At 32.8% G+C, this 15,498-nt stretch overlaps 1 protein-coding gene across 14 annotated transcripts in view; it reads right to left on the bottom strand.

The window, feature by feature from the left end:
• ADGRV1 (adhesion G protein-coupled receptor V1) overlaps positions 1-15,498 on the bottom strand; it is a 289,971-nt gene that overhangs the window by 201,518 nt on the left and 72,955 nt on the right. For all 14 annotated transcript variants that reach the window (XM_080573059.1, XM_080573054.1, XM_080573063.1 and 11 more), the window contains 13 exons: positions 12,793-12,923; positions 12,431-12,530; positions 11,249-11,428; positions 9,525-9,688; positions 8,868-8,961; positions 6,368-6,446; positions 5,740-5,878; positions 5,094-5,235; positions 4,345-4,607; positions 2,582-2,757; positions 1,614-1,738; positions 536-702; positions 307-450 (listed from right to left, as the gene is read on the bottom strand). In XM_080573059.1, the coding sequence (XP_080429185.1) occupies positions 307-450; positions 536-702; positions 1,614-1,738; positions 2,582-2,757; positions 4,345-4,607; positions 5,094-5,235; positions 5,740-5,878; positions 6,368-6,446; positions 8,868-8,961; positions 9,525-9,688; positions 11,249-11,428; positions 12,431-12,530; positions 12,793-12,923 (1,904 nt within the window). The remainder of the gene's footprint in view (positions 1-306; positions 451-535; positions 703-1,613; positions 1,739-2,581; positions 2,758-4,344; positions 4,608-5,093; positions 5,236-5,739; positions 5,879-6,367; positions 6,447-8,867; positions 8,962-9,524; positions 9,689-11,248; positions 11,429-12,430; positions 12,531-12,792; positions 12,924-15,498) is intronic.

The following is a 15,498-nucleotide window of genomic DNA, read 5'->3' as shown; positions in this document are numbered from 1 at the left end:
CTTGTTAATGTTAGGTCAGAGGTTGGACTAGGTGATTTTGGAGGTCTCTTCCTACCTAGACAATTCTGTGATTCTGTGATTCCCAGGTAATCCTCCCTGCAGCCTCAAATGTAAATATATAAAAAATAAAAACAATGTAAACAACTAACTATGACAAACTTACATCAATGAAGTTATGTAGTATTTTAGGACACAAAACTAACTCTTGTCACACAGAGTGCTTTTTTCTAAAACATGGCCAGACTGGAATACCTCCCTTGGTCCAACCCATACTATTTTAAGACTTTAAAATTAAAATCGATTTACCCACAACAATCTGTGTCCAGCCATGAATGCATACACACTGTTGTTAGAAGCTCCCTGTGTGGCTCCTCCGTGAGTAACCACAAGGTAGGAAGAGGCTCCAATTTGGAAAGACACACAACTTGTAGGATTCCACATACTGAAATTCTGTGAAAAGAATAAAAAAAAAGTAAGATTGTGACTTAAATTCCTTATTAACTAGCATGTCTGGTGTTCAAAAACAGACATTTACCTCAACAGGAACAAATACTCCTTTCCACTGGTAGACAGTAGAAAACAAAGCTGGAGGCATACGCAACAGAACACCGTACAGGATTTCTCTTGAGGTAAAGAAACACCAACCAGATGCTGATTCTTCCACAAAACTTTGCAAGACAGATAGGACACTGATACCACCCCCTGCAATATAGTAAAAAATAAAATAAATAAAATAAAATAAAATAAAATAAAATAAAATAAAATAAAATAAAATAAAATAACATAAAAACACTATTTACTATTATATTACTCTTGAGATCTTTTCTAACCCCATTCCCATTATTTACCTCCCAAAGCCAGACCTAGTATGAGAAATGATGAAGTTGTGTCTTAGTATTTGTTAAAAGTGTATATAAATACATAGAAATGTTACAATACTAAGGATATAATGAGAGTTAAGCAGTAAATGTATTTTTCATTCATTACAACTGCACATGGAAGATACATAGGCAATTTGAGTCTGACTAATAATAATTTATCTTGGAATTTAGCTAACAAGAAAATTAGCTAGATAGCAAGTAGTAAAGAAAAAAAAAAAGACAAAGAAATTACAAAATGTTCATGTTTTGTTCCCCAGTTACATGTTCATGTTTTTATTCCAAGACGGTCCCTAAGCACCATCTTGTCAGAACTAAACTCCAGGAGCTAGACTCTTGCATGTCACATGTCATTTATACTGTGTTAGAAAGATCCTGAGTTACAAGTAGTACGGAACAAATTTTATTACACACACACAAAATAAATAAATAAATAAATAAATAAATAAATAAATAAATAAATAAATAAATAAATGGCTAGTGACAATAATGTTCATATTAGCAGCAAAGACAGAAATAGAGATTACTGAAACTGGCAGAAGTGGCTGATGACAAGGTGATTCTTAAGCAGCTAAAGTATTTTATCTACTAAATCTTACATAGGAAAATATTAACTGAATTGTGTCTGAATACTTGAATTTACATTCCCAAGCTACATCTCCTGTATGCTTGGCTACTCTCTTACTATCTCCACTTCTACAAAAGCAGTGGACATTCTCTGTAAAGTGAACGTACTGATGCCAAATGCAGTATCTGATGATGTCTCCCACTCAACGCTCACAGAAACGTTAAGCCCGTTACTCCGTGAAACTTTCAAATAAGCTGTAGTGTTGGCTTCTTCAATTATGATGAAATTTGTCCTAAATGTGAGAATAATAAAAATAAGGAAAAAATAATTATTTTATAGTATATTCATTGCTGTAATAAAAATAAGATTTTTACTGTACAATTCCAGATGCAGAATATACAACAGAAATAAAAAGAAAATATCAATAACAGCTTTCAGTATCTGATGGACTGGTAGCTACATTAATTAGGGTTTCCCAATGATCCTTACCACAATGATGCAAAATCATAGGCAATTCAACAAAATCTTTAACCAGACTGAAATTTAAGTGTATTAAATTCACGTAATAAATGTTTAGATAATATTATTATTAAATATGAATATAAATTATTAACTCTAAATATCAACATATTAATAAAATAGCATACATACGTTTTTTATTTAAATAATAAATTTATTTAATCTGTATGGTTTCAGCTGAATGGTTTTTAAAAACGGCATTCCATGTGTCACTTACTTCTGAAAAACAGCCTTCAGTGAACGTATATTTTTTACAGGTTTAAAAATGAAAGTAAATTACAAAACGTATGACTTCCTGGACACTGATATGAGGTTTGGAACTTTTAACATGGAACACTATCAGTGGAATATGCAGGCACTAGTGAAGTATTAGTTTATAAAGAAAAATAATAATAAATAAATTGAAATTTTGGATTATGAATAGTCCTTTTTATGCATTTTTCTACTCTTTTGTTTAGCAGGAATAGTATTTCACAATACCTTTCAAAGTTACAGATTTACAAATTGGGTTGCTAAATTTCTTTAATGTGATTCATCAAAAACAAAATTGTAGAGAAATATTATCTCTTTGGAGTACGAGCAACTATCTCCTTTTTACTGATCAGTGTAACAGTACCTATTTCCAACTGTATAGATGCTGAAAAGCCCTAGTGGAGCCTGGTTTTGTAATACTGTAATCATAGTTTCCACTCTCGTGCCTAGTCTGGCTCCTCCAGTTGGATTGAACAGGGTGACAATGAAGTGCTCATCCATTTCTGGTTCTTCATCTAGTACCGCAGAAATATGCAGCGTCTGATAACAAAACAAGCATACAATGTTATTGAGACATGATAACAGATGATGACACAGCTCTATCAGAATATGCTACCTTTTTTTTAAATTTATTTCACTATAAGGCTTTGGATAGCGTAGCAGGAGAAGAGCAGCTCATGAAGCTGGAGAGGACAGAAGTGAGGCAAGCTCAGACTGAGTTCAGACTGAGGTTCTAAAGCCATCCATCTAGTGGCCTCCATTGGTGCAACACTAAGATGAGCATATTCACTTTTTGTTGTTGTTGTTCTCTTTTCTTTCTTTTCTCATCCTATGATCCTCTGAAGTTTTTGATCCTAATTTCATACTTTTGTTCTCTATTTATTCCATACATTTCTGGGTAGTTTATACTCACAATACAGCTATAAGTGTAATCAGTTAAGTTGGCTTTAATTTATTTTAGTTGGCAACTAAGCTATCTTCAGGGAAACAGGGTAATCTCACTACTGGTGCTGTCAGGAAAGAAAAGGAAAAAAAGAAAAAAAAAGCAAGAATAGTGAGAGATTTGAAATACTCTTTCCTCTCGATGCTTCTTTCCCTCTCCTACACCACTGTGGATGAAGATCAGGTCTTCTCAAGGCAATCTCAAACTAGCAAAGAGCAATCTAGAGAAAGCTAAGTGCTTCACTTTCATTTGGGGCTCACTGTCATCCTTCACACTACTCAAACAAGCAAAAAAATTCATAGGTACGCATAGCCTTGCTGTACAAAATAAAAAGTTAGCGATGATGCATTTGGAAATAATACAAAATTTACAATGTTTTATATTTCTGTTCATTTCCACAATAAACCATATTTACCAACTATATTAAGAAGGCTCCAACTTCTTATAGATCTGCTGCATTGTGATTCCAAATGCATCTAAAGGCCAGAAACTGAAAACCAGTGTTTCCAAGAAAAGTTTGTCTCAGTTTCTATCCTGTTGCCTGTAATATGCTAACACTAGCTTCACCAGCCTTACTGGCAAAAATAAATAAATCGAATTGTGATTAAACCTTAGAAGAGTCAGGATTCACAAACTCAAGCTAGTTCATTTTGTAGCTGACATTCTTGTGAGGACAGTATAGAGGCAGTGAGCTTAATACTTAAGTTATTTTCCAATCCTAAGAAAGACAACTGTTCTACTTTTTGTATTTGTTGCAGCACATTCTGTTTAGTTCAGACTAACTAAAATGTTAAATTACAGAATGGGATTTTTACTTTGATCTTAACTATTAGGCTTGTAAATTATCACTTTAATTTAAAGTAAGTTTGCATTTCAGCTATAGATTGACTACATAAAAAGAACTGTTCCAAAGCACACATGAACGTTCTCAATAGCGTATTGTTTTCAATTTACCTCAACCCTTACAAAGTAAGAAACACCTAAAGATGAGCCCATTTAATTTTCACACACTCCCACATCAGATAATAACAGGAAATCAGTCACAGCTCATGACTCAATTTACTTTATGAATGAAAGAAGTAGAAAAAATATACAGAAGATAAAGCACAGACATTTCTGAAATCTTTCCAATATTTCCAAAAAAAAAGCTTCCTAGACTTCTCTGGTAATAACTAGCATATTACCTTGAACCTGACACCCTCTTCGAGCACAATATATCCTTGAGAAGGGGTCAAATCCATTGTTGCCTCTGAAGAATTAATCTCACTTACAAGATACTGAACAGTCACAGTGCCAAATATTCCCTGAGGTGGTTCTCTGATAATATTCAATACTGCAACACTTTCCATCAAATGGATAGATGTTTGCTCTCTCAGAAAGAAGTGATTGCTGTTATTGAATGACAAAACTCCATGGCCATCATCATTGGCAAGTATAGTAATTGTAGCTTTTGAAAAAGAAATAATGAAATTATTCTTTGGTTAACATAGTAAAATATAAATATACATATATAGTAACATAATACATAACATAAACACAAATACGTTCTTCCTTTAGTGTGTATATAATGCTTATGTGTCCATGACATTACCTGAAGAGAATGGGAAGGCATTTCACTTTAACTAGGAAGATCTCTAGACAGGAAGAATATAGTCTCTCCTAGAAAAGGATTATGAACTCTCTAAAAAGACCTCAGTTCAGTGAGGCAGTACACATTGAAAAACTCATCTTCGTGCTTTCTGATTCATTGCTTTACATATAAACTTTTTAATTGCACAGATTTCACAGGGATGTTTCAGAACCTTCCAAAGGAGTATAAAGATTCACCATAGCAGGACAATGGTGCTTTCTGAAATACGATTATTCAGAAAAGTGGAATTAAAATGTGTGCCACAGAATTCTAAAGAAATGGAACATTAAAACTAAGTTTTACCTGTTGTGTTCTCCCCTAATTCCAGCCCCAGAGATGGATTTGTTAAAATTAACTGGAACTTCTCATCACCTTCAGGAATCTCATCATCAAAAATCATGACATCAACAGATTTATGCCTTTCTCCATCAGCAAAAAAAAGAGTCTAGCGTTGAAACACATAAAGCACCGAATACTTACATCAGTTAATATCACACAGAAATTTTTGACTACGGTAAACAGAATTCTGTGAAATAGGAAGGAAGGGAAAGCATAGGAAGAGCCATATTCTCTGTTCCTTATAAACTGATTGAATCAGAAATATAAAGGTTCAGCACATTACAGAATGAGGACAAGAAAGAATAATTTATTTTGAAAGTCCTGTTGCAAAAATAGTCTATGAAAAAGTTTGTATGTCTAATCAAAATTAAATTTGAAATCGATGTTTGAAAGTTTACATTTTGCTTTATATTAAAAAATATATTTTTAAAAAAGAAATAAATAGTAAGAATAAGAATATTTTTATTTCATTCTATTTAGATTACCAAAGCAACTGAAACACGTTGAAACATCTAGCATCACTACTGATCATTCTGCAGAATAATCAAGAAGATATTCTTTTACGGAAGCTGAAAGAATAAAAAGTACTAGATTTAGAGTTGCTTCTTACCCTTGAGGTTACATTAAAATCCAAACCCAGCTGGGCCTCCAAATTTTGGGCATAAAAAAATACAGACACATTGCCATATGATCCTCTGTTTCGGTAAGCCATTACTGTCAGATTCCCATGAGATTCACTAACTTCAAAACTAAAATAAAAAGAATAATTCTCAATGTTCACTGATTATGTTCTTTCGAAAAAGATAGTACATTTTTATTACATTTTCACTCTGAATTATTCCCTACATTATAGTTCTCTAACGCATCCTTTTTACCTTTTTTTTCTTATCTAAATTGAATTAAGTAACATGAGGTTTTTGTTTTGTTTTGTTTTGTTTTTTGCTTACATGAATGGTGAGGCTGGAAGAGTTGATGCAGGCTGGGGAGGTTAGGCAAATTGGTGATATAAAAGGACAACAGTGAAAGTCGTAATAAGTAAAAGAATTCTGATTAGATGAATAGTGAATTTTTGTTTTCAGTGTGGGAATCCCACTTTCTAGCTCAGCTGAATTGAATGATTACTTTACCATCTCAAAGACATGGCCCTATTTTTAACAGGAGTTTTACTTTTAGAAAGAAAATGGGCAACACCAATCACTAATTGGCACAGTAAGTTCTTCAAGGAAGATGAGACTTACTTGGTACCTTCCCATTCAATTACTCCTCTTACACCATCATTAGCATCAATAACAATTTGAGAAGCTAAACCTTCCACATCTAAAAGGCAAAACAGAAAGACAAAAATTAAAGAACAATAAAATCAATTTTCTTGATTTTCAAGAATCACAGAAGCATTTATTCAATCAGTTCTAATATTACAGTGTCTTTCCAAAAAATGTATAGGAGAAAATGGGAGTGAGCAAGATAACTGGAAAGAGTCCTTACTACTAGAAGTGCAATAATGTGTCTTGAATTAGCACTGTAATATTTAATAATGCATAAAAAAAAAAAAAAACAAACTAAGGAAAATGTAGAAAGTTAAACAGCACATAAAACATTAGGAAATAATAAAGTCTAGATTTGCAATGGAATCTTAATTTGTCTTCACTATAAGTGTTTATTACAATGACATTCAACATTTTGCATTTGCCATTCTGAGTATGAGAAAGACAATGAGGAAGAATAATAAATGATTCAGCATTTCATCTTCTATTTGTGCTTCAGTGCATCATACATCCTAATGTCACACCTCAGATTTCACTACAAATACACAACTATTAATTTATTTGTGGGGTGTTCATATACTGTAACATTCTACTGCTCCATAAAGACATACAGATATTTACAATTAGCCTGAAATCGTAATTGAATACACTGCAGTGTGAAAAACACCAAATAATAGGTTAATGTCGGAAAAGTCTACTAACTTCAGAGACCAGAACTTTACAGTCAAAACTTAATACTTCTCAGAAAATAGGTTGTTGTTTTTCAGACAACAGCACCACACAACTACCTTAACTTACTTGTTTACTTTTTATAAACTTCAACTTACTTTCTAAAACCAAATTGACTTCACTGAGTCTGCCATAAGTATATTATATTTAGATCCATATACATTTTTCCATCAATTCAGATAAAACTGAACAAAAGTAGAAGATTATTGCCATGAATCTAAGCCTGTCACTATGAGGTAGAGATGACGATGAGCAATAGCTCTACACAGACAACAGAAGTGTTACTGAGGTTTACAAATCCTGAGGGAGTAATGGCAATTAGAGACATTTCTGCTTCACTCCTGCATTTTCTCATGTCACTTTGAAGTCAGATCTGTTCACCCAGGATCTGTAAGAGTTTGCTCACAGACACACACGCGGACACACGTATTTGAGTCAGGCTATGTCTTCTACCAGAAGACTGAAGCAAGAGCAGAATGGACAAAATAAGAAAACTATCTTTATGCTGTTTGAGTGAAACCTCAATCAGAAACACAGGTCACTTAAGCTCGGCATGTTCACTTGTTCATCACAGACACCAGACTTACTTAACATATGGCACACAGATGGCCATGACAGGAGTACTGCATGCAATAAAAGCCAGATGTGAAGAACTGACTGCACATGCCTGTAACACATGCAGAATACTCATCTCTTATGATATTAGACCCCTCGTTAGAACTCGTTCAAATATCTTGGATAGGGTATGGGATTGCTAGAAATCCTGAAGGAAGGCATGGCACTGACTAGGATCTAAATTTTTAACCATAACAAATCAAAACACACCAATGCAGAAAACAAGATTAGAAAACTGTCTGATAACAGAATTCACTGACATGTTATGTGAACACATTTTTTCCTTATGACTTAAAACTATTATTTTCTCATTGTAAGTAAAGCTGACCCAATGCAGTGTCACATCAGTGTTAAACGGTCATGGTTCAAGGAGACAGCCAAAGAGAAAGTGAGACTATACAACACTGTTTAGTTTGGATGAATCTTTCATTCTTATATGCTACTCCTTTCATATTTTAGACTCAACTATTCACAAATCAGCAATGGGTCTTGCAAGTTACCTTTCAATCTGTAACGAATTAACTCAGTCACTTCTATAAGCATGCAAAGAAAAGGGAAAAGAGTCAAAGAAGATGTCTGACATTATATAACTAGTCTTTAGTACCACAGGATAATCCAACAGTTCTTAAAGCTAATGACTACTATTCTACTGAATTCTGAAGAAGCAAAATGAGAAGCAGACTAAGCAAATAATAAAGATCATTGCAAGAGTAGGAAAACCATAAAATATGTTTCCTAAAAGTGATAAAAGAATAAAAACAGACTTTTTTAAAAGAGTGAGCAGAGTAGCCACATAAAGTTTTTTTTTGACTTTTTTTTTCCATTTTGTAGTTTGTAAATGAAAATCAGATGAAAAAATCACCAATAAACTTTTCAAATAATTGTCCTTTCCAACTGATAATTACTAACTCCTCTACGAAAATTAATTTAAATTTTCCCAGAGTTTAAAAAGCAAGAGATTAAGTGTAATAATAAATCTATTTCATATTCTATGATGTTTCTTCTAAATAACCATGTCTAATCTCAGCATAGTTGGTAAGTAAGAGGAATAATGGTAATCTCCCAAGGTAATATAATATAAACCATTAAAAAGGAAAAGTAAAAATAATTTGCTATAAGATGTTTTTACCTAGCTTAGGTGGGGATGACGTTGAATGGTTCATGATGAGTTCCACTGAAGTTAAATTAACCAAGAAGAATTCTTGCACCTCTGGTATATCATCCTGCAAAACACAAATACAGTACATCCTCTTCTCATTGTCCTTTAAGAAACTTCCACAGAAGTCACCAAAAAGGATCACACAACAAGTCTCTAATATTACTGTGACACTAGAATTCATTTTTCTGTTTTCCTGAAATAATTTTATTGGGTCTGAAACTGATTATCGTGGAAGAATTAAGTAAGACATTATGTATCATGAAAAAGATCCTGTGGTGACGCTAAACTATTCTTGCAAATAAATTACTGACCGATTTTAGAGGCATGTATCTCCAGCAATGAAAAAGTATGAGCCTGTAGCCAGCCATGAAGCACACTGTTCTAAATACTACTAGATAGTTGGTAAAGTTTTAATGAGACAACTTTATTACCTTTAGACAGAGGTAGAGCTGCTTTCTGTGACTATTTGATCCCTTGTGATTTTAATATTAAGATTGAAACCATCTTTCTAAATGATAGTGAAATATAACACAGGGCTTCAAATAATGGCTGCAAGCTTTAGTTCCCAAAATATTACCCTTTTGAAATCATACAGAAAAGTACAGAATTAAAGGGTTTAGAGGTTACCTCTAGAATAGTAATATTTATGGCAACTGATGTTTCTCCTTCTTCTAAAATCAGTGAGCCAGAAGCAGGTACATAATCAGCTCCTGGTTCAGCCACAGTCTCTTCTGTCTGATTACTTACAGTGAGCAATCCTGTAACTGTGGCATAAGTAACATTGATACTACCTGTTTAATTTGTGAGGAGAAAAAAAAAAAGAAAAAAAAATTGTTTTTCAGTTCTTATATAATGTTCACTGGAATGGATAAAGACAAGAGATCAAATTCTCATCCACAAAATAAAAAGACTAACTGCAAAACAGAAGGATTAAAAGAGTTATCCAAAGTACATTGGAGCTAGTGTACCTTTGTTACCGTTATCAATATGCCTTCAATTTGACCTTTGCTGACTTGTCTGTCTGCATAGGACTCAAAAATCATTGGGTCCAAATGCATCCAGAAATTTGAAGTTCTGTGGACCATAAATATGAAATTGCTGAAAGACTAACTGGGACATCTCATGTACCATTAATATGAGTTTTTGCAACAAGGACACTTTTTGGGAATGACAGATATCTAAGAAAGGCTCTAAAGACAGTGCTGGGAAACACAGATTAATAAATCTAGATACTTTCCTGGGTAGATTGACAAACTTCAATAGAGAACAAAATTAGGGGACACACGGATAAATATTACCAAGCAGAAAAGTTATACATTATAGTTTTGAGAATAAAGCCACCTCTCACTAATCTGTTAGGGTAAGTCAAGCAGCAAACATAAGGAGTATGAACCTGAAATAAAATGATAGATGAAATTAAAAGCTGCTCTGTATGAAATAAAATGTAAGAGATAAAAGAGTCCTAATTAATAAATAAGTAACGATGCTTATTTTAATTCAGTGAGAGATCTTGCACTTACTATGAACAATTATCTTAAAACATTAGTTTACTGAATAGTGTTCAAAGAGTACACTAGAGTATGGACTGGTATTAAAAAATAAATGGAAAAATAGTGTCATTAAAATGTCTCTAAAACTCTCTGGTGTCTCCAGATCTTGAAAAGCACTGTAAATGTTACTTCATTTCAAAACAAGTATGGCAAAAGAAACAGCCAGATTATCACCGAGGTGTAAATATAGTCCAAAAAGGCAAATAGGAAATTATTATACATGTTTTCTCACAACATAAGTTGCTATTTTCAGGCAACAAACACAAGATTCATTTTTTTTTTCATGAAGCACACTATTGTATTGTAGAATTGAATACTATATAGTTTAAAGGATGTTAATGGATAAATTGATTCAAAGAGGAATCAGAAATTGTCAGAGGAGACAGATAAATTGAATTCAATGGTCTGGACACAACTTTTTCCATGTGACATTCCTAAGGTGCTGACTTCCTGAAATTCAGAGAAAAAATATGTGGGATGTGTGTACATGTCACTTTTCTCATGTTTTTTATTTTTTCTGAAGAGACTAATGCTTTGAGACAGACTCATTAGACAAAAATATGGTAACCTTAATAGCCACCTGATTATGTTACAGCTTTCAGATCCCTTGCTGTATTAATGAGGATTATGACTCTAGTAATCAGTAATATTTAGTTTCCAAGTCTGCAGAAAGAAGCTTAGAAGTTCTGAAAAAAATACCAACTGTAACAAAGATTTTTCCAAACTTTCATTATCATGGCTTTTATTTGCCTAATGATAAGCAAAACAAAACTTCCTTTCTCTTGGAGTTGTTATACAGACCTAGAGATCCAAATTCTCTGTTAATAAAAAGCTGAATTGTTTTGTTTTCCTCTGGGATTAAAACCACCCTGGATGTGGAAGCAAAATTCAAGATTCCATGTGGTTCATCACTAGCTTCTACTGTTAGAACAGCTTCATATCCTTGACTATCCAAAACAGCAGCACCTGTAGAAGAAACTCCTGCAAGAGAATCAGTGGACTGCAGTGAATGAAGTGTTATGCAACTAATATTTTTGTCTTACATTATTGTTAATATTACATTTAAATAACGTTCAGTAGCCATGCAAATACCACGAAACCAAAGCTCACTGAAGTATGTGGATGGTGTGGGACCTACACACATATATATACTTACATTCTATAACAAATAGAAACAGAAATTTTATGCATACCTAGTACAAAGTCACAAAAATGTATTAAAAAATAAGAAAACTTAACAGGCCAGTGCCAAATATCAACTTCCCTAAATACCCTATATTTTAAAAGGAAATAAACCATTTTCCCAGGAAGTACCTCCAAAAGCTTAAAACTATATTCCACTTCACAATCATTACATCAATAAACTGATATGTTTTCCAACTATTGCTTTGATGAATAATTTTGCTCATCCCGTTGGGCCACAGTGACTCTCGGAAGTTGATAAGGCACCTTGCAGCAACACAATCCATGTCAAGTTAGTTTGGTGTTTGGACATTAATTTCAGTTTGAAAAAAGGTATTTCAGAACGGATGCAGTTTAAGGCTTCTTTTCTCACTATAATTTTAATGGCAAGAATAAAATATTCTGACCACCTTGAATTCAGGGACAGATCAGTAAGTCTGCAGCTTGACAAGATTGTTTTAAAAGATAAAAATATCTGCATGTTTCATGGCAACTCTATCCATGACATATTAGTAAACTCAAGTTTGCATTCAGATTAAGAGAAGAAACAACCATTGAATTAAATAGGCAGAGTTAAATCATGATTGAAAACCATTTAAGTGTATTTGTGGAGACACGGTGGGGTTTATATATACATACATAAGGACCAAGCCTATTTCAATAAAATGTTAATGAACTTGCGTACTTTGCACCAGCTGCAGTTTGCTCAGTCCTATACCTCCAAAATGAATTAATAAAATTAAAAATATTATATTATTAAATGGTATTTTTAAGATGTAGCTGGCTATAGTTCTGCATTACCTTCTGTTTTGATGTTGTATAGGATGACTTGGTATTCTTCTTTTTCTTCAGGAATATGGTCATCCAGCAGATCAACATACAATGTTGTATTCAACGTCCCCTATTTGTTTTAAGGGTAAATTGATTAGCCATTATTTTATAAAACACGAGTGATATCATAATGACAAGTATTTTGAACAATTTCTTTAAGAAGAGTTAAGTATCAAGAATTGTAAGCTCCCTCCAGTTTGTAAGTCCAAAAGTAAGTGAGAAATTAAATAATCAAACCAAGAAAGAAGGACTGTTGAAAAGGCACACTTTTTCTCAGATCAGTTCTAATCACACTATTTTCCTGTAGCCAACATCACTGTTTATGGACTTACCTCAGGAAAAAAAAGTATTCCAGAATAGTTTGCAAAATTTTGTTTTACATTATGTCCTACTATCTTCCACTCAACAGTAACATTTCCCAGTCCTGGAGGAGTTCTTATGATGTGGAATTGTAATTGTTCTCCTAGGAATAAAGGACAAGATGCAATGTTTCAGGGTCTCCTCTTCTACATGTTGGTTATATAAATGAGAAGTCAAAAACATGCATCACACAGTTAAAGTATTTTTCCTGAAAGATATTGCTATTTTTGTCAGTTTGAATTTCACAGTAGTTATATACCACATTCACTTTTAATGCTGAAAAGAAAAACCTAAACTTAAACTCTTCTAGTTTTTTTTTTTTTTGTTTTTAGTTCACACTTGGAAATAATTATGAACTTATGAGGGAACTTGGTATAGATGAATAACTTAGAAAGGGAATGCTCATGAAAACACGCGCAAACATTAGAGCAATACAAGTCTGTAAACTGTACAAAACAGTAACTGCTGTATGTACCAACAATAATAGTAGTTTTCTACAACAGTTCCCTGCAAAGAATACACATTATCTGAACATTTGCACTGTCTTGTGACTTTATTCAATGCATGCAGAAAAAAATGCTTATAATTATCTGCAAGTTCCATTTATGTGAGTTTGAACTTACAAATATGGTCACTGTTAGAAAACAAAACATTCAGAAAATATTAATAATTTCTTATAATCTCAGAGGTAATCAGTATTGCTGGACAATGTGCATATAAAGGAAGCAAATACTATGGTATTTTGCACATTTATAACATTTAACCCCAAAGGCACTTTAATTAAAAAGAGCAGACCTCTTAGTAGGCTTTGTAAAATGTGGAAATTGTTTTATATTCACAAGTTTTTCACAAAATTTCCATTAAATATTTTAAATGTGGACATGTGAAATTAGCATGTTATATCAACATGGAATAGATCAGTAGGCAATATTTTGCAAAACATTCACAATAGAGGACAGATGGTTATTTATAATAGGTAGGTATATGGCATTCATATTTCACATGCATTTTTCAGGTCCACAGAATTTAAGTTTGACAGCATATTTTGTACTGCATTGGCTTTCAGAGACATGAAATATGCAGAAATCTACAATTCTGAGATGTGTGAAAACAATACATGAGATTTCTTTTGCTTATTGAAGAATTAACAAAACATAAGATAATGTTATAATAACATTATGCTGCCCAACTAGTCTCTTTGATTATGCAATTTAGAGAGGAGCAACTTAGGATGCTGTCTTGCTATTCTACTGTATTACTTTACAGAATTGTACAGCATTGTACAGCTAAAACTGGCATGAAAAATCTGAAAATTTTCTAGTTACATTTATTTTTTGTAAGGAAGAGTCAGAGATATGCATGTATATTGGCTACCAATGAAAAAGAAAGGAATTCTTAACCTCAAGAGCCCTTAATATACTTAAATAAAATTTAATATTGTAAAGAAGTAATACAAAAACTGTATACACCCATTTTCAAATACATAAATGTGCTATTCAGCCCCAACATTTCAAACTTCAGTTAAGTCTCAGAGATGTATTGATGTCGACATCTTTGGCTTAAGTTGGTCCATGTTGCTTCTAAGAAAATTAAGGAATTCAAAATTTATTGATATCACAAGGATTCCACTTCTACAGTCAAATATCTGGATGGTAGACTCCCAATTTACAGGTTCCTCTGAGGCTAAATCATTACAGTGTTTAACACTGCACTGCAATCCACTATGTTCTATTTGAGAATCTTGCATATCCATTACAAAGAAATAAGGATTTAAAAGACAAGTGGTTTCAATGGTTTAGTACCATTGGGAAAACACACACACACACACAAATAAGGCAAAGCTTATTTCAATATATCTCTATAAGTTATAATGAATTTTCATTGAAGACTGGGAAAAAATGCTTTATGATATAGAAAGCTGTTCCACTATAATCCAAACACTGAGAAGAAACTTGAAGTCATTATTACAGATTCCAAGTAGTTATTTACTGATCCACGTTTCCTACCAGCTTTACCAAGATTTTTTTGGTATTCCTATCCAGAAGAAATGCTAATATGCACACTAATTGATTTCTGAAGATTGAAAGTGTTATTAGGCTAAATTCAATATTTTTTTTAATATTTAATCCTTATCCATACTTTTACATTTCTACATTGTGACTTAATAAGTGATGCATCTCTTACATAGAGAAACAAAGAGGTGGGTATTTATCGCTGTGAAGAAGGGAGCATCAGCCGCTCTCCTCTTCCTCATTACTTAAAGCTACTGCAGTGCATTTTCTTGTAATAACAGTTACACAACTGTCGCAGACCCCTGTCCAATAAAAAATACTACACTTATCCTCAATAAGGTAAAAAATAACATGCACATTGTGAAAACAAAATGTATTCACTTAACAGAAAATTTTCAATAACACAATAACTGTAAAAGTAATGATATTTAGATTTATGTCTGGTAAATTTTGCTTTCGAATGAAAAAAATATTTTGACAAACTAAAATAATCTAAATGCCTTAGCTCTTTTGCTCTTTCTCGATTTCTCCCTTTTTCTCTCTCTTTTTTTTTTAATCAAAGACACTTAGTTCACTTGTTTTGTTTCTGGCTGGAAGGCAATGAACTATTTCTTTTCACAACCTGGAAAAATAATATAATAATAACTATATATAATAATAGAACTA

Source organism: Anser brachyrhynchus (assembly GCF_964034855.1).
Source record: "Anser brachyrhynchus genome assembly, chromosome: Z".
Taxonomy (NCBI): domain Eukaryota; kingdom Metazoa; phylum Chordata; class Aves; order Anseriformes; family Anatidae; genus Anser; species Anser brachyrhynchus.
This window is presented reverse-complemented; position numbering and strand designations above follow the sequence as displayed.